This window comes from Chlorocebus sabaeus, chromosome 17 (genome assembly GCF_047675955.1).
Source record: "Chlorocebus sabaeus isolate Y175 chromosome 17, mChlSab1.0.hap1, whole genome shotgun sequence".
Lineage (NCBI taxonomy): Eukaryota > Metazoa > Chordata > Mammalia > Primates > Cercopithecidae > Chlorocebus > Chlorocebus sabaeus.
The window spans coordinates 69,131,218-69,157,106 of NC_132920.1; the positions used below are offsets into that span (position 1 = coordinate 69,131,218).

The window sequence follows — 25,889 nt, forward strand, 5'->3', positions numbered from 1 at the left end:
TAGTACCCATTAGTTTACCAAGAAGAAATTTAATTGTAAATACAACACATCTTAAATAAAATGATAATGAGAATGAATGAAATCAGGATAAAAATGGCATGTATATTTTTAGAACATCTTCAGCAGACAATTTAAGTTTCTCTATTTTTCTGCAGTGGAACTTTCTTGTCTACTGTCTTAAACTTCTTTGTCTTACCTACCTGAAACTAAGGAAACTGAGTTACTAGTACCCTTTAAAAATTTCATGTGATTTTTTTCTAAAGAGAGGCTGGCACATTTCCTTTCCAGGGAATATTTTATGTTATTAACAATAAATCAGTCAGACTTTTTTTCTTTAAACCAAAGAGAAAAATAACATGGAGAAGGGAACTAGAACCTGTAGATTTTAAGATCCACAGTAATAATTGGAGTAGACAGAACGACCTGAAGAGAAATGTGTGTAAAGTTTTTCTAATTAACGTGACTTTGCTTCTATAATGTGATCCTACCCTGGTGCCCTGGTGGATATATTGGTTAAATTTAAATGTATGGACAACTCAAGTTTTTTTGTTTTTTTTTCCTACTATTTGAACTTTTAATTTTATAAATGCATAATTTATTCTATAATAAAGAAACAAGATCTTATTTTTCAATGCAGCAACCAATTTAGCATCTAGACTATGTGTTTTTCATATTATATTAATTTCCATAGTGGTCACATAAACTAGGAAAAAACATTGCATGTCTCTAGGTAACTTATCTTTATTCTATTTCATGCACATCCAGTAATAGAATGCCAAAGGTGTCCCATCAAGCATAGTTTTGAACAGTTAGCCCTGACTAAGGGAAGTAGGCATAGATCTTGTAGTTAGCCTCAAGTAAATCTCAAATAAAGACAAATAAGCATTTTAAATAATGGCTTAAAATGTATCTTCAGACAGGCCTATGATTGTATTAAATCACAGTTTTCAGGACTAAAATACACCATGTACTTAAAATTATTTTTTAGTAATATTGGGCTTTCAATCTTGTTTCAGAGCCTAGAGGCAACATATTTTTAGATTAAGAAAGACAACTGCATCAGTGTTTGAAGTAGAAACACCATAGAGCCTATCTTCTGTGATAAAGGAAACAATATGTAACTAATCTATCCCTTTTTCATATTAATCCGATCAAATTTAACAAGATTAAAGAAATTCAAATGTTTAGTTAGGGAAGTGGTACTTGTTCCTGTTTGTTCATCAGCATAATCTATGGAGCTTTAAAAAAGGCAGATGCCTAAGTCCTATTAAATTAGAGTCTTTGTGGATGAGGCCAGATAGACAGCTGATGCGCAGCCACTGTAGAGAATACTAGTCTATGTACTCCTTTAGGATGTACACACCGGCATGTCCATTAAGGCATTCCTAAACGAAACTGGACAGACTAATGGATACATACTACTTTGAAACGTTTGGACACATTTGGCTAGTACCTATGCCCTGGACTGGATCAGTAAAGTGAGGGATTTAGTGTCATATTCCCCACCCCCACACCCATGTCTGAAAGCTTTGATTTTTCTCACCGGATCTGCTGATCAATCTACTTACTTAATCACTTTCAGATTTGTTATATCATTACTATTCACAAGTGAGTACCCTTATTTAAAATAATCCAGAGATTCTAAATTGTGAGCATCTTACAACTTTCTCCCTTCTGCCACTTTTCTTATACACATAGTAATGCAACTCCGCTATAAGATTCTTTATGAAAACCTACAAAGTAATCATTTTAGCCATAGACACCACATAGGAATGGACTATGCACACTGCAGAGCATTATTCCAAGGTGTTTGGAATTGTTAATTCAAGTAATTTCTTTTTGGTTTTTCCTGAAAGGTTTATGTTCTAATAAATCTGTAATTTTCAAGGTACGCTTTTCTAAAGCGAAATGTGCATAAAGGTTTTCCATGTAATACAACTTTGCTTCTATAATGTAGTAGATGGAGTATGAATTGTTTGAATCCGAATTTATGGGCAAAATCCTCTGCACCGAATAGACCATTTAAATGCTAGGAAATTGGAGCCTATGACAAATGCTCAGAAATAATATTTTGAACTTAATGATTATGTTAAATGTGTTTTATGAAAGCAGAAAACTATCACTCTTTTATTATCAACTAATATTTCATCAAATTTCATCAGCCCCTCTATTCAGATCACCCTGAAATGTGAACGATACATTGATATTGTAAGAAATTTCAAAATATGAATCTCTTGAGAAAAAAGCTACATCTTCAACAAATAATTGAAGACTCCTAAAATCCATTCCCTCCTATGTTGGACTTCTGAGATAATTATTTACATTTCAGAAGGTTTTCACAGAAATAGATGCCTTCTGCAATTAACAATGAACATCCTCAGAGCTAGGAGTCCCCACATGTTTGATTTTCGGGGTCTGAATAAAGGGTTTTCACTATGTGTCTACAGAAGCACATACTTATGTGTAACTCAGTGTATTGAACAACTTTGATCAATAGACACAGGGCCACTTATGGTGTAATGATGGAAATATGTTTTGCATGCAACAAAGGCCCATATTAAAAGGTAAATGTTACAAAGATAATTTGTAGTATAAATGCATCTTTACAACAACTTAGAGCATTCATTTTCGATAAATATACTTTTCTGCATGAAATCGTATTTAAAAGCTAACTTGCAGCAGCAACTTTTTTTTGGTGACAATTCAATATTTTGTTCTTTTTGTGGGTGTTCTGTTTGTTTGCAGTCAGATGAGTGAGCCTCATAGCGGTTTGACGCTCAAATGTGCCAAGTGTGGAGTAGTTTCAACAACAGCTTTGTCAGCCACCACCGCCAGTAACGCCATGTTAGTCCCAATCATTTACATCTTCTTGTTACAAATCTTTTACAGTGCATGTGAGAAAATGCTATGATGAAAAAAAAAAATTGTGTTTGCTAATACAAGAGCAGAGAGTATATTAAATATTTGTAATTAGCAACTGTCTTTATAGCTATTCTGGGATAGTATATAAAAAAATAAATAAGACTCTCAAATGTCATCTGCTTTGTGGTTTCCAAGTTAATGGTCTTGGAACCACATACAAAAATGCTCTGTTGAATGGGGGTTTGGCTATAGCCTGGGGTGTGACGTACAGCTACATAATGTTGCTTTCTTCGTCTCAACAGGGCGTCTCTTTGGAGCTCCTGCGTGGTGTTGCCCCTTCTGGCTTTGACGTGGATGTCTGCGGTGCTGGCCATGACAGATAAACGCTCCATATTGTTTCAAATACTTTTTGCTGTATTTGATTCATTGCAAGGCTTTGTTATAGTCATGGTCCACTGCATTCTTCGGAGAGAGGTGAGAAGCATTCTTGTGATAGAGAACAGTGATGGTTGGAAGGGTGTTTCCTGCTAACAAGAATGATCTTTTAATATCTTGATGTTCAGATTAAAGCTGGTCTCTTCCATTGACAATCACTTGGGAATCAAAGCTGAAGGAATGCTTTAAGAGACAGCGTGGGAGGGCCCCCAGCCCTCTGAAAGTGACAGATTAGAACAGATGGGACTATGCCAGGAAAAACAAAACCAGAGGTGTCAAAAGCCAGGGAGAATAGATTTAAGAGGAGCTACATGGAGTGATTTGTATAAATAAGTCTGTTAGAAAAACTAGTGAATAAGAGGGCTTAGAGGCATATGTTTTAAAGACACAGTTCATGAGCATAATGCAGTGATAGTTCTTAAGCTCATTCCCTAACTCATGTTTCTTCACATAGCACACTCTCATTGCATATATTAACTGATACTATTTTAAGTAGAAAACATTGAAGATGAATTCTTAGTTCTTTTGTCTCTTTGCTAAGTTTTGGTTATGATTATGATGGATTATTGCTTTTGATATGGATGTTTACTCTTAGGAAAACACTGAAAATGTATACAGCAAGACATGATAGGCAGTGATTGTCTCCAAGAACTGTAGACGTATTATCATATCAGCATTTATCTGGATCATGATTGAGGTTCATTGTCAGTAGTAGGGAAAGAAAGAAGTCATATTTCATGAATGGAGACACTAAGTAGCACCAGATCCATCCAGGACAGTAAGAGATTTCAGACTTGAGTTGTTTAGAAATAAAATAGTGTTTTCCAACCTGTGTGAAAATTATTCTGAATGCTTGCAAGCACTGAGAGTATTTACAAGGTTTATGAGTCATCTTAGCATTTACTCTAAGGATGAGCGGTGACAAAAACACACATGATATAGTGCCATGCTAGTCATTTTGAGAAAACAATCTAGTCTGTCATTTTGCATTATCTAGCTTGTTTGAGAACTTTATTGCAATGTGCACATTGCAAAAAAACACATGTGCATATGAATATAAACCCTATAGTTTTTCAGTGATGTGCAGAGATTACCAGAGACTTTTACCTGATTTATCAGATGGGAAGAACAATATTTCTGAGCTATTTTATTTATTTTCAATTATACTTTAAGTTCTGAGACACATGTGCAGAAAGGGCAGGTTTGTTACATAGGTATACATGTGCCATGGTGGTTTGCTGCACCCATCAACCCAACATCTACATTAGGTATTTCTCCTAATGCTGTCCCTCCTCTAGCCCCCGACCTCTGACAGGCCCTGGTATGTGATGTTCCCCTCCCTGTGTCCGTGTGTTCTCATTGTTCAACTCCCACTTATGAGTGAGAACATGCAGTGTTTGGTTTTCAGTTCCTGTGTTAGTTCGCTGAGAATGATGGTTTCCAGCTTCATCCATGTCCCTGCAAAGGACATGAAATCCTTTTTCAATAGCTGGGTAGTATTCCATGGTGTATATGTGCCACATTTTCTCCAGTCTATCACTGACAGGCATTTGGGTTGGTTCCAAGGTTTTGCTATTGTGAAGAGTGCTGCAATAAACACACATGTATATGTGTCTTTATAGTAGAATGATGTATAATCCTTTGGGTATGTACCCAATAATGGGATTGCTGGATCAAATGGTATTTCTGATTCCAGATCCTTGAGGAATCATCGCACTGTCTTCCACAATGGTTGAGCTAATTTACACTCCCACCAACAGTGTAAAAGCCTTCCTATTTATCCACATCCTCTCCAGTATCTGTTGTTTCCTCACTTTTTAATGATCACCATTCTAACTGGCATGAGATAGTATCTCATTGTGGTTTTGATTTGCATTTCTCTAATGACCAATGATGATGATCTATTTTTCATATGTTTGTTGGCTGCATAAATGTCTTAATAAGATACAGATGTCAGTAATAAACCCATGTGTATTCTAAGAACATTCTATGAAGAAAATCAATGAAAACCAATAAACAGTAACTTCACATTGCAAGGGGAGAAGAGTATTTTAGCATTTAAAAAGTCTGATGTCGTTTACAGTTGCCAAGCCTTACTATTCCCTTAGCAGATTTCTACCTAGAATATCAGCATTAAAAATCTTCCAAGTATTGAATTATTTATAGACCAAAGGAGTAGAAATTAAGAGAAAATTGAATAATAATTTAGCTTATGTTCTCCAACTGTAACTATCTTATGGGTCTTCTATATTAATATTACCGCTAATAATTAAGCAACGAGATTGTTCTAAATGAGTAGACACATAATATATTTTTGATTGATGATTAAGGATGAAGTATTTCAGGTTTTAAGTAAGATACATGATGATATACCTACATACAGTTTTTAGAAGATATTAGTACCTTAGCTGTTTATGAGTAGAACAGTGCTGCATCACTATATAAGCTTCCCTTTTTCTTCAGAATAAGCTTGCTAGATAGTCTTAAGCTATCATCAAAATATGCAGGTTTTAAAATGGCAGATATTATGGTGGCTAATTATCAAATGTTTGCTGTTTACATGAAGAAAAATACTTGGCACAAAAATTCTTGATTTCCCTCAGAACTTTTTCATACTTGCTAATTGGACCATTAACTGTCAAAAACATGATTTACAAGTAATTAAATCAATCATATAATAAATACTTCTGCTAAAGTAGGTGTCTCCAAATACATGTTTTCTGTACTAATAGAAAATAAAAATATGGATACATCTCTGTTGTTGCATTTTCAATTATTAGTTCAAGTTGAATAATTTTATAGCAAATGAATTAACAGCAGAGTGTCATAACACTCTTTATATCCATCATGGAAATGGAAAATCACGTATTTGGTTTTTTTTTTTAATTGAACCTTAAAAGTACCCTATGACATTGCTGTAAATACACAGAGCAGATTTCAGGTATACGGCAATTCTGCTTCAGAATTCCTAGAGGAAGATTTTATTTAAACACCTTGTTTAGAAGGATTTTACAGATCCCAAGGAAGATATCATAGGAGGCCTCATTTGGAACACGGAAATTCTTTTTAACCTTCTAAAGGTATTTTGCCTGACACTAGCAATGGGTATATCTCAGATCACTTGTGATCACGTTGCCCTGACATTACCACAGTTCAAGAGAAGAGAAGTATCTTCCCATTTCCTCTGTGTCTCCACTGAACATTAATTTCACAAAGATTTACCAAAGCAAATGGAATAGATAGCTACATGTAAAACATTAGGTAGTGATTTATATCTATTAATATACTTGATAATTTATAATTGGATCCTAGAAATACAGTTTTATCTCTACTGCTCTTCACTTTAAAATATTTGCTTCACAAAATTCATATGGGCTTTTATTTCTTAAAAATATGTAAGCAATGTAAAATATATATTTTTTAATGTAGAGACTGAATACATATATATATATATATTTCTATTTCTATGTATTTTTGACAGACACTAACATAATTTGGTCTTTAATGACTGTCCCAATATGAATTCAGAAGGCTTTACCCATATTTATTATTTCTGTGGAGGAGGTGGTCTACACAGGGAAAGAATATAGCCTTGCAATTTAAGAAGGAGAAAATAAGTGAAATACTATAACTATGATATTTTTAATGTGCTGTGTATGGAGCCTAATTTATTTTAAAAGTGCCTTTGCTTTTAGTGGGTCCAATTTTAAAATCATTTCAAATCAGGAGAAAAGGGAGAAATGATTACTCTGTCTTGCCAAATCAATTATATCCCACTAAAAAAATTTTGAATGTTTGCAGAACTATTTGTTCTGACCTTCAGACCTAAAATCTTAATATTTAAACTTTATAAAATGTATGTTATTGAAAATACAGTTTCTTCTTCTGGAATAACTTTTCTTTTGAATTACTTTACTAAATCTCTCTGGAAAAAAAAGACAAAAAGAGGAAATAAGAATAAAAAAAAGAAGCCATCTGATTCATCACAATACATACTTTTAGCAACAGAACCTAAATCTTAGAAGCTAATATGTATAACAGCTAATAAGACAGAATTTAATACAACGAGTATAGAGGCTTTCCTTCATTTATCCATCATTGGTTTTTTAGAATTTATTTGAATTAAACAGATAACAGAATATACTATTTACTATTCCCCACATTGCTATGGAAATGGAAAGACACAAGAGTTATGAAACCTTTGAAATAGTTACTGTTGCTAGGAAACCACTTTATTGGTGCCTGCACATTCTTTTCATCTTTCTGTCTCTGGCTGTGCCTGGCTCTAAGACAATCTTACAGCTCTATGTCAGAGGGGGAAAATCACAAGATCGTGATACAAAACAAGCCACAATAAAACTCTTTCACTAAATGGTAGGATAAAAGGAAAGTGCTTAAATGGATAATTTTGTTATATCAGTGTGTGAGAATCCCGTGGCTGTTCTGAAGCATCACTAACAGGGCCAAACTCCTCTTTTCTCTTTCCCAAGCACTGGCAGGAGGTCTAGGCTGCACCAGATGAGGTCCCAAAATCTGTATCCAAACCTGTGAAGTCATCTTGTAGGGAAATGCTTAAAATAAAAACCTTTTCTTTCTTCTTTCTCCCACTCCCACCCTTTTTAAGCCTATTTTCTATTTAGTCTTATTATTTCCACAAGGCGTACAGATAAACAAAATGATTTACATGCACATGGCAGTGAATATGTAAAACAGACAAGCACCCTTACTTGTCTAATCTAAAACAAGTAATATTCCAAATCAAATCATTAAAAAAATAAATGAAGCCAGTAGTGATGAAATAACTACATAAAAATATGTAAAGAGTCTATATTGCACATAATATAGCTCAGATAGAGAGTTACGTGAACCTCCAGGTTTGACTACTTACAGGGAAATTGAGTATGACTCATTAGCATGGAAGGGTATACCTGTGCCTTCCTTTACCGCAGGATGGGTCAGCTGTTTTACTTGGTCTTTGAAGAGGAAGGAGGAGGTGATAAAAGACTTCAAAACTCATGGGTTCCTAAGGGAGCAATGAGGTTAGAAGATTAGGGAAATGAAGGTTTCTGTTATAGGAAGATGGAGAAAGGTTACTGGGCATATGGTTTCCATGGAGTGGGGCCTGTGGTGAATAGTAGAGAGTTTGATTCTTCTCTGGGACCATATGAAGCACGTGGAGACATAAAGCAAATGATGCGATCCTGAACACTAGTGATTTTTTTTTTTTTTTTTTTTTTTTTTTTTTTTTTTTTTTTTTTTTTTTAGATAGCTATGACTGAAGCAGCAAAAGAAAATTACTGGTGACATTTGAGAACAAAGCATTGACTAAGTGATGTTTTGTGCTTTCTGGTCAGGGTGTTCAATGACCATGATAAGTGGCCATTATGAGTGGTCTCATAAAGAAAGTTAAATAGATTTCAGAGTTCATAAGTAGCTCAGGGCAGGGAGGGTCAGGGTACTAATTCTAACATTTTGAGCTTGCTTAGAAGGTGGTTGTACTGATTTTAACATTTTGAGGTTGTACTGATTCTAACATTTTGAGCTTCCTTAGAAGAAAACTTCAGGCCAATTTCCCTGATGAACATCAATGTAAACATCCTCAATAAAATACTGGCAAACCAAATCCAGCAGCACATGAAAAATCTTACCCACTTTGATCAAATTGACTTCATCCCTGGGATGCAAGTCTGGTTCAAAATATGCAAATCACTAAACGTAATCCATCACATAAACAGAACCAATTACAAAAACCACGTGATTATCTCAATAGATGCAGAAAAGGCCTTTGACAAAATTCAACAGCCCTTCATGCTAAAAATTCTCAATTAACTAGGTACTGATGGAACTTATCTCAAAATAATAAGAGCTATTTATGACTAACCCACAGCCAATATCATACTGAATGGGCAAAAGCTGGAATTATTCCCTTTGAAAACTGGCACTAGATAAGGATGCCCTCTCTCACCACTCCTATTCAACACAGTATTGAAAGTTCTGGCCAGGGCAATCAGGCAAGAGAAAGAAATAAAGCATATTCAAATGGGAAGAGAGGAATTCAAATTGTCTCTCTTTGCAGATGACATGATTGTATATTTGGAAAACCCTATTGTCTCAGCCCAAAATCTCCTTAAGCTGGTAAGCAACTTCAGCAACATCTCAAGATAACAAAATTAATGTGCAAAAATCACAGACATTCCTATACACCAATAATAGACCAACAGAGAGCCAAATTATGAGTGAACTCCCATTCACAATTGCTTCAAAGAGAATAAAATACCTGGGAATCCAACTTACAAGGGATGTGAAAGACTTCTTCAAGGAGAACTACAAACCACTGCTCAAGGAAATAAAGAGAGGACACAAACAAATGGAAAAACATTCCATGCTCATGGACAGGAAGAATCAATATCATGAAAATGGCCATACTACCCAAAGTAATTTATAGATTTAATGCTATCCCTATCAAGCTACCATTGACTTTCTTCACAGAATTAGAAAAAACTACTTTAAGTTTCACATGGAACCAAAAAAGAACCTGTATAGCCAAGACAATCCTAAGCAAAAAGAACAAAGCTGGAGGCATCACGCTACCTGACCTCAAACTATACTACAAGGCTACAGTAACCAAAACAGCATGGTACTGGTACCAAAACAGATATATACCTGTATAGCCAAGACAATCCTAAGCAAAAAGAACAAAGCTGGAGGCATCACGCTACCTGACCTCAAACTATACTACAAGGCTACAGTAACCAAAACAGCATGGTACTGGTACCAAAACAGATATATAGACTAATGGAACAGAACAGAGGCCAACCTATGGAATGGGAGAAAATTTTGGAAATCTAGCCATCTGACAGAGGGCTAATATCCAGAATCTACAAGGAACTTAAACAAATTTACAAGAAAAAAAAGTGGGCAAAGGATATGAACAGACACTTTTCAAAAGAAGACATTTATGCAGCCAACAAACATATGAAAAATAGCTCATCATCACTAGTCATTAGAGAAATGCAAATCAAAACCACAGTGAGATACCATCTCATGCCAGTTAGAATGGTGATCATTAAAAAGTGAGGAAACAGCAGATGCTGGAGAGGATGTGGATAAATAGGAAGGCTTTTACACTGTTGGTGGGAGTGTAAATTGGCTCAACCATTGTGGAAGACAGTGTGACGATCCCTCAAGGATCTAGAACCAGAAATACCATTTCTCCCAGCAATCCCATTACTGGGTATATACCCAAAGGATTATGCATCATTCTAATATAAAGACACATATACATGTGTGTTTATTGAAGCACTCTTCACAATAGCAAAACCTTGGAACCAACCCAAATGCCTGTCAGTGATAGACTGGAGAAAGAAAATGTGGCACATATACACCATGGAATACTACCCAGCTATTAAAAAAGGATGAGTTCATGTCCTTTGCAGGGACATGGATGAAGCTGGAAACCATCATTCTCAGCGAACTAACACAGGAACTGAAAACCAAACACTGCATGTTCTCACTCATAAGTGGGAGTTGAACAATGAGAACACATGGACACAGGGAGGGGAACATCACATACCAGGGCCTGTCAGAGGTCGGGGGCTAGAGGAGGGACAGCATTAGGAGAAATACCTAATGTAGATGTTGGGTTGATGGGTGCAGCAACCACCATGGCACATGTATACCTATGTAACAAACCTGCATGTTCTGCATAGTTATCCCAAAACTTAAAGTATAATAATAATAAATAAAAGAATTAAGCAAGATGGGAGTTGGTTCCTAAGAGCTTTATGCTTGTCAGCCTGATTGAAAGTTCATAAAGAAACACATTTCAGAAAAATGTTGTTTCATTTGTAATAAAATAGGATGTGGGGCCAGGCACAGTGGCTCATGCCTGTAATCCTAGCACTTTTTTGGGGAGCCAAGATGGGAGGATTGCTTGAGGCCTGGACTTTTAGACCAGCCTGGGCAACACAGTGAGACCCTCATCTCTACAAAAAAAATTTGAAAAACATTTAGCCAGGTGTGGTGGTGTGCACCTGTATTACCAGCTACTCAGGAGGATAAGACAGGAGGGTTTCTTGAGCTCAGGAGGTCAAGGCTGCAGTGAGCCATGATTGAGCCACTGCACTCTAGCCTGGGTGACAGAGTGAGGCCTTATCTCTAAAAAGAAAAAAAAATAGAATGAGGTACTTTGTAATGGGAGAATGTCTGCAGGTATAAAAATAAACCTAGATTTTACCAGAACAGAGAATGAGGCACACAAAAACTGCTTTTAAATAAGAGCATGGGCATGACACAGGCAAGGACAATATGCTTATATTCTTATATACCTTTCCAAGAAATCACCAACCTCATTTGACCCAAAAGTCATCCCACTTCTTAGGCAGGGAAATGTAAATTCGAATTCTCCTTCCAGATTAAGCTTTCCTGACTTAGCAAAATTGCAATTATATTATGAATATTTACATCAGTCTTGATTTTCACACATGATTCTCATAGTCCATGCAGAGATTTAAGGGGTTAACAAGAGCATGAAATAAGATGGGTGAAATGGTATCAGTAAAAAAGTTCAGACAAAGAGTTCATAACAGAAATTGACAAACCCTGTCATGCCTGCCAGTTAACATCAAACCATTGCTTGCTGTTACCCACAGTTCTTCTGCGGGAGCCTCACGCTGCCCTCCCAGCTGTTCCCTACTCTGGGTAGCAGCATGGTGCTTCTGTCTATACTCAAGAAGAGTAGGCTGGGCATGGTGGCTCTCACGCCTGTAATCCCAGCACTTTGGGAGGCTGAGGCGGGTGGATCACCTGAGATCAGGAGTTCAAGACAAGCCTGGCCAACATGATGAAACCCTGTCTTTACTAAAAAATACAAAAAAAAAAAAAATTAGCTAGGCATGGTGGCAGGTGCCTGTAGTCCCAGCTACTCAGGAGGCTGAGGCAAAGAATCACTTGAACCCAGGAGGCGGAGGTCGTAGTGAGCTGAGATCGTGCCACTGCACTCCAGCCTGCCTGACAGAGCAAGACTCTGTCAAGAAAAAAAAAAAAAAAGAAGAGTAGGTGGACAAACTAATAACTGGAGGTTCTATGTGTCTTAAAGGTTCAGACTGAAAACTTATCTGATTAACTCATTTCTTATTTTTTATCTAAATCAGGAAAGGTTGGAAATTATGGTACAGCAACTTAATTTCTCACCAGTTGGAAATAATTGTTTTGGTTTATTCCTTCACTTAAACTGTCTTATTCTTTGATCAGTAAGACAATAGGGTGGTACATTGGAATGAAGACTAGCTTTCAAGTCAAGTGACCTGATTCCATTCCCAGCTCTGCTACTTGTTATTGTTACGATCTTGAGCAAGTTACTTAAGCTCTCTAAGCTTCAGAGTCCTCTTCTATGACACTGAAATAATGTTTGCCACAAAGGGGATGGCATGAGGCTGAAATGAAATATCACCTGCAGAAGGCATGGGATCGTGGTGTCTGACACATAATTTCCCTTTCCTTCCTTTCTATTCTCTTGCTGAAGAAATGCTGCTACATATTTTTCAGATCATGCACATGCCCTATAATTTAGAGAAGCTTATATGACCTCCTCGAATTGATATAAAAAGTAATTTGAAGGTAAAGAGGTATAACAATTTTAGAGATTAAGTGATAGATCTTTTAGATATTAAGGGATTCTAATAGAAAGTCATTGGGACTGAAATTTGGCTCTGGAGTTCATATGTTTCTTTCGTTGTATAGTAAATGGCAGACTTTCACTTTTTGTTTATTTCCTTTGCTATCAGCAAAGTCTTTTAATATTTTAATAATGTGAAGTCGCTCATAATTCATTCATATTAATGTTTATATCAAGTGTCATAATACATATGAAATTGAAAAGTCATTCCTTTCATGATTAGATTGTACAGAATGTAATGATAACAAAAAGCTGAGCTGTTTGTTCAAATATGAAACAATGGTAGAAATGAGATTCAAAAAATAAAAGGCCACATAAGAAAGTCTTCTCCCCCGAAGGAAAAATTACAAAAAATTACAAGAATGTAACTCTACTTATTTTCCTGGTTTAGAATGATCCTCTTGAATAGGAAATCAAGAAGAATTACTGTAGGTAGAACTGTCTTCTTAAAAGTGAAGATTCAGGGTCTGATTTGCTCAGTAGCTAAATACAGAACCCGTTTCAAACTGTGTAGGTCTTTCCTGTGAGGTTTGTCTGAATTGCAACACTGCCAAACATCGCTCGGTGTTCTTCCCCAGCAATCTCTAACTCTGGCACCGGCTTCCACAATGACACTCTGCCAGCTGCCTTCAGAGCGAGGACCAATCTAGAAGCTCTCAGCCTGCTGCTGTTGATATAAAGTGAATCGCTCTCCTGGTTCAGAAGACAAGAGCGAGACACACCCCTACAAACCTCTTTGAACTCGTCTCATCCAAAAATCCATCAGAGTTTATAGCTTTTTCAGGAGTTTTTAGAGCAGCAGGAGCCAATCAAAATAACTTTGGAAGTGCATGGTTGGTTTCTTTTCAGGAGACAACCTTGACAGCTTATTGTTTTTTCTTCACCTTATTGTGTGATGTTTCTTACCATTCTTTTTTTTTCTTTCATTTTACAACATGCCATTAGGTTGCCTTAAAGTCTCCTAAATATCCCAGTGTTAGTTACATATCTGTTCCTTGCTACTCCTGCAGATATTTGACCCTCTGCCTGTCAATTCAGGTGAAAGATCTATTACAGATTATTATAAAAAGAAGAAAACTTTGAAGTCTAGATTTTAACTGTGCCATAATTTATCTTAAATATTAAATTGTTTCCTATAGGTTTAGTAAAAAATTGCATTTGCTGGTATCAAGTAATTTTTTAATGTTAATTTCACAAGAACTCAAAGATGCAATGATTTTAATATCTAATAAATCTTAAATTTAGTTGTTACCTAAATTAAGTGATTTTCCAAATGGTAAGTCAAAGAGTAGTATTATTGCCAGGCATTATAAATATGACTATTGATACAGCATATTTTAATATTCTGGTTGAGAAAGCAATATCTAGATTCTGTCTTATTTTATTTGTGTGTATGTGTTTTCTGCTTGTTTGAAATATAGACTTGCTTTTTACAAAAATTCAATTATTCTTCATCAGCACAATTCACATCAGTTCACCAAAATCAAGCCTCTCTCAGTTGACCAGATATAAAATTCAATTAATTATCCAAATGCATTCAAATAGCTGTGAATGCTTTTTCCAGATACCATCTTGCCTGAAGTATTCTGTGATAAGAAGTATGCACTATGAAATCTAATCATTCCTTCCTGACAGTGTTGGACAAATAATTAAGACTAATGCATCCAGATTCCCTAGATACAATTTTTTTTTTTTTTTTTTTTGAGACCGAGTCTTGCTCTTGTCACCCAGGCTGGAGTACAATGGCACAATTTCAGCTCACTGCAACCTCCACCTCCTGAGTTCAAGCAATTCTCCTCCCTCAGCCTCCCAAGTAGCTGGGATTACAGGTGCCCACCACCACGCCCTGCTAATTTGTGTATTTTCTTAGTAGAGACAGAGTTTTGCCATGTTCACCAGGATGGTCTCGAACTCCTGACCTCGTGTTCTGCCCACCTCGCCTCCCAAAGTGCTGGAATTACAGGCATGAGCCACCATGCCCTGCCCCCTAGATACATTTTTAAGATTAAAAAAATAAATAAAATGGAGCATTTAGAATCAAGTAGAATTTCTTCTGCAAATCCTTCTAAATTAGAGGTATCAGAGGCACTAAAAGTGGCAGAGAATCTAGCACTTAAATTGTGACATTTATATGAGCATTAAAATAACCTTGAATTTACTGGAGAATATTTATTCTTTTTTGATTTATATTTCTTCTGAGTAGCATTTAATGGTTCATGAAGCTGACATCATCATTCGGTGTACAAATGCCCTTAATCTATCGTTCTATTTGGGAGTTCAGTAGTGGAAGGTATTGATTTTATATGTGCATGTGTTCTGAAAAGACTTGGATTTCTTTTACATCTCCTTTAAGCAACTAAGAGTTGATTTTGAAGAGAAACCTACAGAAATTATATTTCCATCTTTCATAGTCAGTCAAAAATATTGGCAACTATGCTTTGAAGGTCTGAAAATTGGGAGTGGTTAGCAAGGACCATTCGAATTAATCTCTGTTATTACCAAAATGTTTCTCATTTTATATCTGCTGATCTAGAAATATATTTGATAGAAATCTTCATGAGACAAGCTCCCAGAAGGCACCATTGCTAACATAGTTTATGTTCCTTTGTAAAATGTGGTTTTTTAATAGTTGCCTTGAGGCGCAAACAGAAAATTAATATGTACCTATTTTTCTGACATTGGTTTCTAGGATTTTTTTTTGTAAAAACAGATATACTTTCTTAGTTGTTTCCCCAAATCAAATGTCTGCATAATAGAAAAAGTAATGATCTGACAAATACTAGACTCATTACCAATTTTTGATTACTAATGTCTCTCTTTAAAACATACAACAACTTTTTAATCTAAAAAGGAGGAGCTTAAAAGCCTTCGCATCTGATAAATCTAATTTTGTCCTGGTTGTGTCTCCTTTACTAGGAAAAGCTAGATGATTTAGTTTTAAATATTTATTCAGTTCTTCAGGAAAAGATGATCAGACTAGATTTCACTACATCTGTACTTTAACTGATGTGTTTGAAAAAGGAAATAAGAAATTACCTTGCTGGGTATCAGGTAATGCATTCTTTTTCAAAGAAATTCTAGATTTAGAAATATTAGAGTAATAGAATGGAAGACAGGTCAGAGAACACTGAGTCTATCCCCATTCCTTCATTTCACAGACATTATGGCCGCATCAGTAGGATTAGAACTGGAGGTGGAGAAATAGAAGTGGACAGAGGTCTCATTATTGGGCCAGTTGGCCAGTCTTTGGTTGTGACTAAACTTGGTGTCAGTTTCCAAATCCTGCAATGTGACAATTTAGGAGAAAGGCTACTAATGACTATGAAATAGGTGAGAGGACAAGGAGGAAGCTAAAAACAACATAATAGGCTAAGTTTTGTTTTGTTTTGTTTTGTTTTGTTTTGTTTCCTGGCCAACAGGTATATATGAATATCTCACATCAAAATGGTGACAAGAGATCTTATATCAGTGCTTTTCAAAAATGAAAACCTCTCTATATTAACCTTAGTACTCCCTATAATGGTGCATCAGTAAAATAGGGAAAATATAACATCATTTATGCTTTGTTTTTTAATCCAATAAAACAGAGTATAATAAACAAGAAAGAGAATGTCAATAATATGAAGTTAGAAAAACAAAGTAGTGAAACGACCTTGACATTGACTTGGGATAAGTAGCTACTTGTAAAGATGTCCATCAACAGCTCCTGGGGAGCTTGATGAACCTCTGGAATTGGAAAGAACAGGCTGATGCTGAGACACTGTAGGAAGAGAATAACTATCGATTGCTTTTTATGTTTGCTTCTCAGCTATTCATGTTCCTTCACTTGTTTTTTAATAAAAGAATTAATGTAATGTTCTTAGAATTTTCATGAGATATGTTTGTTCTTTCTTCAGAATTTGATTATAAATGGATATGAAGGAAGTTTGGCTTTGCAAAGTGACTTTTTATTGGCAAGTCAGTCCACCAGAAGTAGTGCTGTTTTGTTTCCCTTTTGTTGTGTTTTGTTTTTGTATCAGGGCACACAGGGAGACAAGAGATAGTCTACTCAAAGATTTCTTACATGAGACATAAAAAGAAACATCCCAAATCAATTTCAGTGAAAAGATCATTGAATAATCTCATTTTTCACAATATTTAAAGCTGTTAGGAAGATTATGCCATACCAAATAGTAAATCCCCTTAAAAGACACACATATTATTTGTAACAGTGGAGTAAATCTGCCTTCTGGCAAGAATTATTAGTGTCGAACAGATATAGCTATTTTGATAGCTAAGGAGTTCCCAGCACTTCCCTCTATAGGTTATGGTAAGCGATAAATTTCCTTGGCATACAGCAAAAGTCCAGGTACACCAGCATTTGTATTAAAAAGTAAATAAGGCAGGGCACGGTGGCTCACGCCTGTAATCCCAGCACTTTGGGGGGCCAAGGCGGGCAGATCACCTGAGGTTGAGAGTTTGAGACCAGCCTGACCAACATGGAGAGACCCCATCTCTACTAAAAATACAAGATTAGCCGGGAGTGGTGGCACATGCCTGTAATCCCAGCTACTTGAGAGGCTGAGGCAGGAAAATCGCTTGAACCCAGGAGGCGGAGGTTGCAGTAAGCCAAGATTGCGCCATTGCACTCCAGCCTGGGCAACAAGAGTGAAACTCCATCTCAAAAAATAATAGTAATAACAACAACAATAATAATAATAATTTCTTTTAGCAAAGAAGTAAACAAAATCGGTATAAGATTGTGAAATCAATGATAACCACTGCCTCAGAGTTGATTGCCAATATAGACAATATCTTGTCATTACTAAGAGAGAAGAAAAGTGACGTGTTCCCCCTCCCCACAGGTTCAGGATGCATTTAGATGCCGATTGAGAAACTGTCAAGATCCCATCAATGCAGACTCTTCAAGTTCTTTTCCTAATGGACATGCTCAAATCATGGTGAGTTTTTATTTTTCCACCACTTGTTAATTAAGTCATGATTTCTCAAGGGAACAGAAGAAATCCTTGTTAGTAAAATAGTGTAAAAATCTCACTTTGATTGACTTTGGCTTCAGTTCATTAATAGACTGCGAACTCTGGTCCCACATAAGCGTTATCTGCAGATGGCTTCAGAGTCCAGGACGTGTTGTTGGTTCCCTGGGGCGTTGAGTGTGGGAGTCCTATGCAACACTGCGGAGTATGTTCCTCCTTGCATAGAATTAGGGCTAATGATTTGTGCGTAGGAGCATGTGGATGCCTTTTACAGATCAGAACACTATGAACCTGCACTTCTAGTCTGAAAGCCGTGGTTCTTGCCCTTAGTGGAACATTGGAATCATCAGGGGAGCCACGCCACAGACCAAATAAAATCAAAATCTTGGGAGTGGGACCTAGGTGTTGGTGATTCCAGTATGCAGCCTAAGATGAGAACCACTGTCCTGAAGCGTAAGGAGTAACCACCCTTTTAGTGAAAGATCAGTTACTGTACGGGAGCTCTGGCTATTATCGGAATCAAAGTGTACTGTAGGTATAACCACTTTGATGTATTGTAGAAATAAGATGATATTTAAACTGTGTCATTTAAAGCAGGAATTAAATAAGAAAGTTTTGTTTTTACAGTATATCGATTTATTAGCTTTTTTGAACTAGGCAACAATAATAAGCTAGATGATACATTAGTAACTAAGACTTTGCAAAGAATAATCAACTCCTTACTAAAAACAAATAGATAACCAAAATCTCTGATTTAAAATATTAATAGGGAAAGGCATTTGATTCGAAGACCCTGATTAAGATAACGAAATTTTATCATTTCAAAAATTAATTGATTTGTTTAAAATAAAATTTTAGGAAAATATGAGGTCACAACTAAACCCCAGAAGGTTCTCGAACAGATGAGTATGGTTTAATCTTCAATTTTAAGTCCTAAACCTGAAAGCTTTTTGCCACATTTGAATCATTAGAAGAGTCTAGTTTGAGCGTAGTTTAACCTAGTTTGACAAAGCTGGATTATAAGATGTTACATTACAAGCAATACGTTCAAATTGAATGTTTAAAAATGCCAATAACAAACATAATTATTTAAGTATATTCATATTAATTCACATTCTGATGTCTTTATTATGGTTAGAGAATTGCCTTAAAATTCTATCCTTCTAATATATGGTTACCAGTTTCCAGACTGAAGATGACACTGGGTATTGTATTGTCTTATTAAAATTGTATGCTATGTTTCCTTTGATTTTATTTAACATTTGGGCTCTAGGAAACACTGTTGAAAACAATCTAATTATACCTAGAGAAACTTCCTATGCACAAAACAATAAACTTGTGCTGCCAACTTAGATATCTATAAACTTCAGATAATCTGATTAGTAAAAGACACTTGAGGTCTTCATTAAATGATGGTTCTATGTCTTCTTATTTCTTGTTACAGACAGACTTTGAAAAGGACGTAGACATTGCTTGTCGATCAGGTAAGCATATTTGGATTTGGAAAATCTAATCAGTAGGGATGTTAAATCTTTTCTATAGATTTTAATTTTAAAGAAAATACTGTGGTTTATACATTATATATTGTTCTGTGAAAGGGCTGTATATGTAAAGCAGCCCCCAAATGCAAACGGAGCTGAGAAACCAAAGAACGAGGCAGAAAAATCCAGTTGTTGGTTAAAGGGAGGATATTAGGGAACTTACAGACAGGAGGGTAGTCTTGGGCAGCAGCAAGACAGATAGATCCACGCACAGTTACTCTTCAGACACAGGGTTTATATACCATAGGGAAAGGGGATACATGCTGTATAGACAATTAAAGGCAACCCTCCAGAATAAGCAAGAGTGCTATGAGCCTCATAGCCTATAATTTGTACAATAACATCAAGGTTGCTTTGATCTAAAGGCAGAATTTGTAATGAGTACATGTTCTTACATTAAGTACAGTAAATAAAGTAAGAATCAGGAGGCATTCATAGGACTGGGGTTATTCAGAAGTCAAAATGGTAGATTAGCATTCAAGATGGAGACACTTTTGTCTCCATATTTATGTGTATGAATAAACAGAATCTTTAAAATGGAAGGATTGTAGTAACAGAAGTGTGTTTGTGGAGGAAGAAGGCGGGGGGAGAGAGGGAGAGAGAGAGAGAGAGAGAGAGAGAGAGAGAGAGAGAGAGAGAGAGAGAGAACAAGAGAATGAGAGAAAAACTAAGAATGGTTCATTGGAAACACCATGACAGCAGAAAAACTTTCACATGGAGACATAAGATTTCCATTCCACCAAGTAATAGTTGTTGGATGTAAGGCCAGTCAATTTAACCTCTCTGTGCCTCTATTTTATCATGTATGGAATATGGGTTATTGTAAAGATGAAATTGCATTGTCTGTATGTGTGTTAAGGTTGTTGTGGTTTTAATTTTACAAAGAATCAAGAGAAACTCTGCAGCACGTCCTGTTTAGATGGCTTGTATGCCATAATTTCCCAGGCTGTGGCTAAATTCTCACCAGAGTAGATGGCTCAATAGTTTTAAAGGAAACTGTATGTTCAGTTTTGAGGGATAGTTCCAATTGTTGGAATATGGTCCTACGTAGGAACAGAATATGCCTCATTTTACCTTTTATTTGTTGATCTTGCTGCTGCCTTTTAAAACAACAGTGGGTATCTACTTCATCTAAATATCCAACTGCCTTAAAGCAATTATCATTTAGCCCAATCCAAGTATTTTTTTCTTCAGATTAAACAAGTCTTATTTCATCATTCATTTCTTGTAGCATTCTCTGAGGCACGATACCCAAGGTAGCCTCCAATTTATCAATAATTTTACATTATGGTGCCCAAATATATACATGTTCACCCAGCATTTATCACAGTGGGCTCTTTACTTGTATTAATGTTATACACATTTGTGTATGATTTCTATTTCAGTACTAGTGTCAACTTACCTGAAATTCCTAAGACTTTTTATAGGAGTTGTCAGGACTTCCCCAGTCTATTATGTAAAGGTTTTGTTTTTGGTATGTTTTCCTTGAAAAAGAAATTTGGCCTTTGCATTTATGTCTATTTGCTATTATTTTACTAATTTCAGGTTAGTATACTATCCATTTCCATTGTTGGGTGATTAAAAGTTTGATAAGAATACCTTCTAAGTCTTCATTCAAACTGTAGTTAAAAGAGTTGAATGTCATGAAACCTAGAAGAGAAACCTGATATATTCAGTAAGGCACCCCCTATCTGCCAGCAGACTTCCTCTACATGGAGTTTTCAGATTCAACTCAAAACCATTAAACATCTGTGCAGAATCTCAGATCTTGTCATGATCATAAGAATATGAGAGACTAATCTCATATTCTCATTCCTGGATTTAATCTAAATACTCTATGTAGAGTATGGTCATAGCAGAGCAGTAAGGTAACTATCATGCTTTGGCAACCCATAGTGGACCGGAGCTGGGCATTAGAAATCACCATTTCCTGTTGAAAATCTAACAAAATATTGCCAGGACGCAGTCTCACTAGTGCTTGGTTTCCAGAATTGATCATTTTCCTTTTTTGGATAATTGATACAATATTGTCACTTTGCTCCATCCACCTGCCATAATTTCTCAAAAATCACTAGCCATGGTGCCAATTTCCAAATCTATGTTCCAAGATGGAATGTGATTTTCTGGGTTTAAAAGCTTTATTTACAATGAATAAGTTTTCATTTAATTCCTAATCTTCCACCTTCAGTGTTGTTTTTTTCAGCCTCATTTGGTGTACTCATTACACTTCTCCTTGAAAGAGAAGCAATGTAAGAGCAGATGGTTTTGTCTCTCCTTTAACAGCTGTAACATTAAACCAGTGGTTGTCAAAGAGTGGTCCCTAGACCATCAGTGTTAGCATCACCTGAGAACTTATTAGCAATGCACATTTTGAGGCCCTAACCCAGGGTCTGAAACTGGAGGTTGGGGTATAGGAACTAGTTATAAGCCATCCAGATAATTTTGATGCATGCTAAAATTTGAGTACCACTGTATTAGACCATCCTCCTTAAGCTGTGATCTCATCTCTGCAGTATTTATCTTGTTCTCCTTCATTAAGTTACAGATTTTTCTGGGCCTCATTGTATGCTGGGATTTAGCATCCCTAATACAGGCCAGTACCATTATTTTATTAGCAAATAATTTTTCTAATGTTTTCATCTGTTATTGGTGCCCTTTTTGGTTGAGTCCATTAGGAGCTTTCTTCTCAGTTTATCTAGAGATGCCTGTCTATGTTGAAGCATATTCATGAACTCTGAATAATCTTTCTTTATAATGAGGTGAAATTCACTTCCCTACATGGCAGCGTTTCTATCTGATCATGCCAAATATTCAGTTGCTTCATATTTTGTTTGGAGTTTGTGTTTCACTACTTGATTAATTTCTCTTGAAAATCCCATCACTTTACCATCATGCTTTCATGTGTAGGCGGTATGATTTGTTTATGCTGTATATTCAAAACTTGGATATACATTTTAAGTAACTCTAAGAGGCAGGCATTTCTCTCATACAGAGCAGCCACTACTGCGTAAGAAGAATTATCTTTCTTTACATATTATGTGTGTATATATATAATATAAATTTTCAGCAAACACAGCTATATAACTTGATGCATTGGCTATAACTATAAATCATATTAAATTTGTACAAAGCTTAATGTATCTTGTACAAATTTAAATTATAAAGTCAATACACAGTGCCAATACTTCCTTTATAGTTTTTAAATAAAAGTTTGAAGTTATTTATATATTTTAATGAAATAAGATAAGTTCCCATAACTCATGTTTAAATTTTACTGCTATAAATTTTGGAATTATTTCTATATACAGTTAAGGGTTAAAAGTGTCCCTCACTGAATTTGGAGTTTTTTTTTAAGTATTTATTTACAGTATCATTAAATCATTACAATATCATTAAATTTAGCATACTTTGCCCCTTAGTATTGTCATGTATCATTACTCCTGGAAATTAGAATTCGTTATTGATCTATTATTTTTAGGGGTTTGGAAATAACTTTTTAAAACTGAATTTTTCTACTTTTTATGATGTATAACAGTTAAATACACAAAAAGGCACAACCAGATTATTAATTTTAAAAAAGATGTAAATTTAACATGATTTTTACTGCCTAAGATAAAGAGACAATAATACAATAACTAGATACAATATCTTTCAAGATAACAGATATTACATGAATGATTCATGTTTTGAAATAATTTTAAAGTCTTGTTTCTATGTAACAGGGAAAGACATTTATAATCTGTTTTTCAACCTCTGCTTTAATGCATAATAATTATGATTCTATTTGAAAACTGGATAATAATAGAAAAAAATCAGTATATCTGAAACTTTTTATGAGGAGACAATAAACCAGATTTTTACAGTCATCTATGCCTAATGAAATTTTAAATGATGATTGCTCTACTTTGTAGGTAGGTTAGCACCAGATGTGCATGTTGAACCAACTTCACACAGTGCTATTCTGTATGCTTTCAAGTCCCAAGTTACAATAACAAGTCTTCAGAATTTTATTCATTTGTATCCTCAAAACTGACAATTGTTCTTTTTTTTTTTTTTTAATTTATTTATTATTATTAAACTTCAAGTTGTAGGGTACATGTGCACAACGTGCAGGTTTGCTACATATGTGTACTTGTGCCATGTTGGTGTGCTGCACCCATCAACTCGTCATTTACATCAGGTATAACTCCCAATGCAATCCCTCCCCCCTCCCCCCTCCCCATGATAGGCCCCGGTGTGTGATGTTCCCCTTCCCGAGTCCAAGTGATCTCATTGTTCAGTTCCCACCTACGAGTGAGAACATGCGGTGTTTGGTTTTCTGTTCTTGTGATAGTTTGCTAAGAATGATGGTTTCCAGCTGCATCCATGTCCCTACAAAGGACACAAACTCATCCTTTTTTATGGCTGCATAGTATTCCATGGTGTATATGTGCCACATTTTCTTAATCCAATCTGTCACTGATGGACATTTGGGTTGATTCCAAGTCTTTGCTATTGTGAATAGTGCTGCAATAAACATACGTGTGCATGTGTCCTTATAGCAGCATAATTTATAATCCTTTGGGTATATACCCAGTAATGGGATGGCTGGGTCATATGGTACATCTAGTTCTAGATCCTTGAGGAATCGCCATACTGTTTTCCATAATGGTTGAACTAGTTTACAATCCCACCAACAGTGTAAAAGTGTTCCTATTTCTCCACATCCTCTCCAGCACCTGTTGTTTCCTGACTTTTGAATGATCGCCATTCTAACTGGTGTGAGATGGTATCTCATTGTGGTTTTGATTTGCATTTCTCTGATGGCCAGTGATGATGAGCATTTTTTCATGTGTCTGTTGGCTGTATGAATGTCTTCTTTTGAGAAATGTCTGTTCATATCCTTTGCCCACTTTTGGATGGGGTTGTTTGTTTTTTTCTTGTAAATTTGTTTGAGTTCTTTGTAGGTTCTGGATATTAGCCCTTTGTCAGATGAGTAGATTGCAAAAATTTTCTCCCATTCTGTAGGTTGCCTGCTCACTCTGATGGTAGTTTCTTTTGCTGTGCAGAAGCTCTTTAGTTTGATGAGATCCCATTTGTCAATTTTGGCTTTTGCTGCCGTTGCTTTTGGTGTTTTAGACATGAAGTCTTTGCCCATGCCTATGTCCTGAATGGTACTACCTAGGTTTTCCTCTAGGATTTTTATGGTATTAGGTCTAACATTTAAGTCTCTAATCCATCTTGAATTAATTTTCGTATAAGGAGTAAGGAAAGGATCCAGTTTCAGCTTTCTACTTATGGCTAGCCAGTTTTCCCAGCACCATTTATTAAATAGGGAATCCTTTCCCCATTTCTTGTTTCTCTCAGGTTTGTCAAAGATCAGATGGCTGTAGATGTGTGGTATTATTTCTGAGGACTCTGTTCTGTTCCATTGGTCTATATCTCTGTTTTGGTACCAGTACCATGCTGTTTTGGTTACTGTAGCCTTGTAGTATAGTTTGAGGTCAGGTAGCGTGATGCCTCCAGCTTTGTTCTTTTGACTTAGGATTGTCTTGGAGATGCGGGCTCTTTTTTGGTTCCATATGAACTTTAAAGCAGTTTTTTCCAATTCTGTGAAGAAGCTCATTGGTAGCTTGATGGGGATGGCATTGAATCTATAAATTACCTTGGGCAGTATGGCCATTTTCACGATATTGATTCTTCCTATCCATGAGCATGGTATGTTTTTCCATTTGTTTGTGTCCTCTTTGATTTCACTGAGCAGTGGTTTGTAGTTCTCCTTGAAGAGGTCCTTTACATCCCTTGTAAGTTGGATTCCTAGGTATTTTATTCCCTTTGAAGCAATTGTGAATGGAAGTTCATTCCTGATTTGGCTCTCTGTTGACAATTGTTCTTAACTCAGCATGCTTTGTGTTATTCTGCCCTATTATCCCCAAAACATGGCTTTCTTTTTATACAGAGGCAAAAAGAGGAAAAAAAAAACCAAATATATTTTAATAAAGAATTATTTACTCTTTTGTTGATTGTTTTTGTTTGGTTTGGTTTGCATTTTTGTTTTGTTCATTTTCATACTACAAGTTATCATAAATTTTTTTCTCCTAAAACATTATTTTTAGGCTTGAAGTGGAACAAAGATTTTGGAGGTTCATAAAGTTTTTTTTCTTAAACTCCGTTGGCAGTTTTAATATTCTCATGGGGGCATCCCAGCATATAGATTAATTTTTAAATTTTCTTTCTTCTATATAAAACTGAATGTGGTAAATACTTTTGAATATTGTATCCACCTTGACCATATGGACTTCACTGAAAAAATCCTCATTAATTTTCAATATGCAAAATTTTTGGAGGGATTTCTGATCCGGTAGGATGAAGTTCCCATTAATTATCCCTTCAAGAAGCATTTTAATGAGCATAACTTCTAGA

The 25,889-nt window shown here is 35.7% G+C and overlaps 1 protein-coding gene across 3 annotated transcripts in view; it reads left to right on the plus strand.

The window, feature by feature from the left end:
* The window catches only part of ADGRB3 (adhesion G protein-coupled receptor B3), a 734,436-nt gene that overhangs the window by 678,449 nt on the left and 30,098 nt on the right, over nt 1-25,889 (plus strand). For 2 of the 3 annotated variants that reach the window (XM_008013603.3, XM_008013605.3), the window contains 4 exons: nt 2,746-2,844; nt 3,165-3,336; nt 17,818-17,913; nt 19,391-19,430. In XM_008013603.3, the coding sequence (XP_008011794.2) occupies nt 2,746-2,844; nt 3,165-3,336; nt 17,818-17,913; nt 19,391-19,430 (407 nt within the window). The remainder of the gene's footprint in view (nt 1-2,745; nt 2,845-3,164; nt 3,337-17,817; nt 17,914-19,390; nt 19,431-25,889) is intronic. The other variant, XM_073006121.1, reaches the window with a different exon arrangement.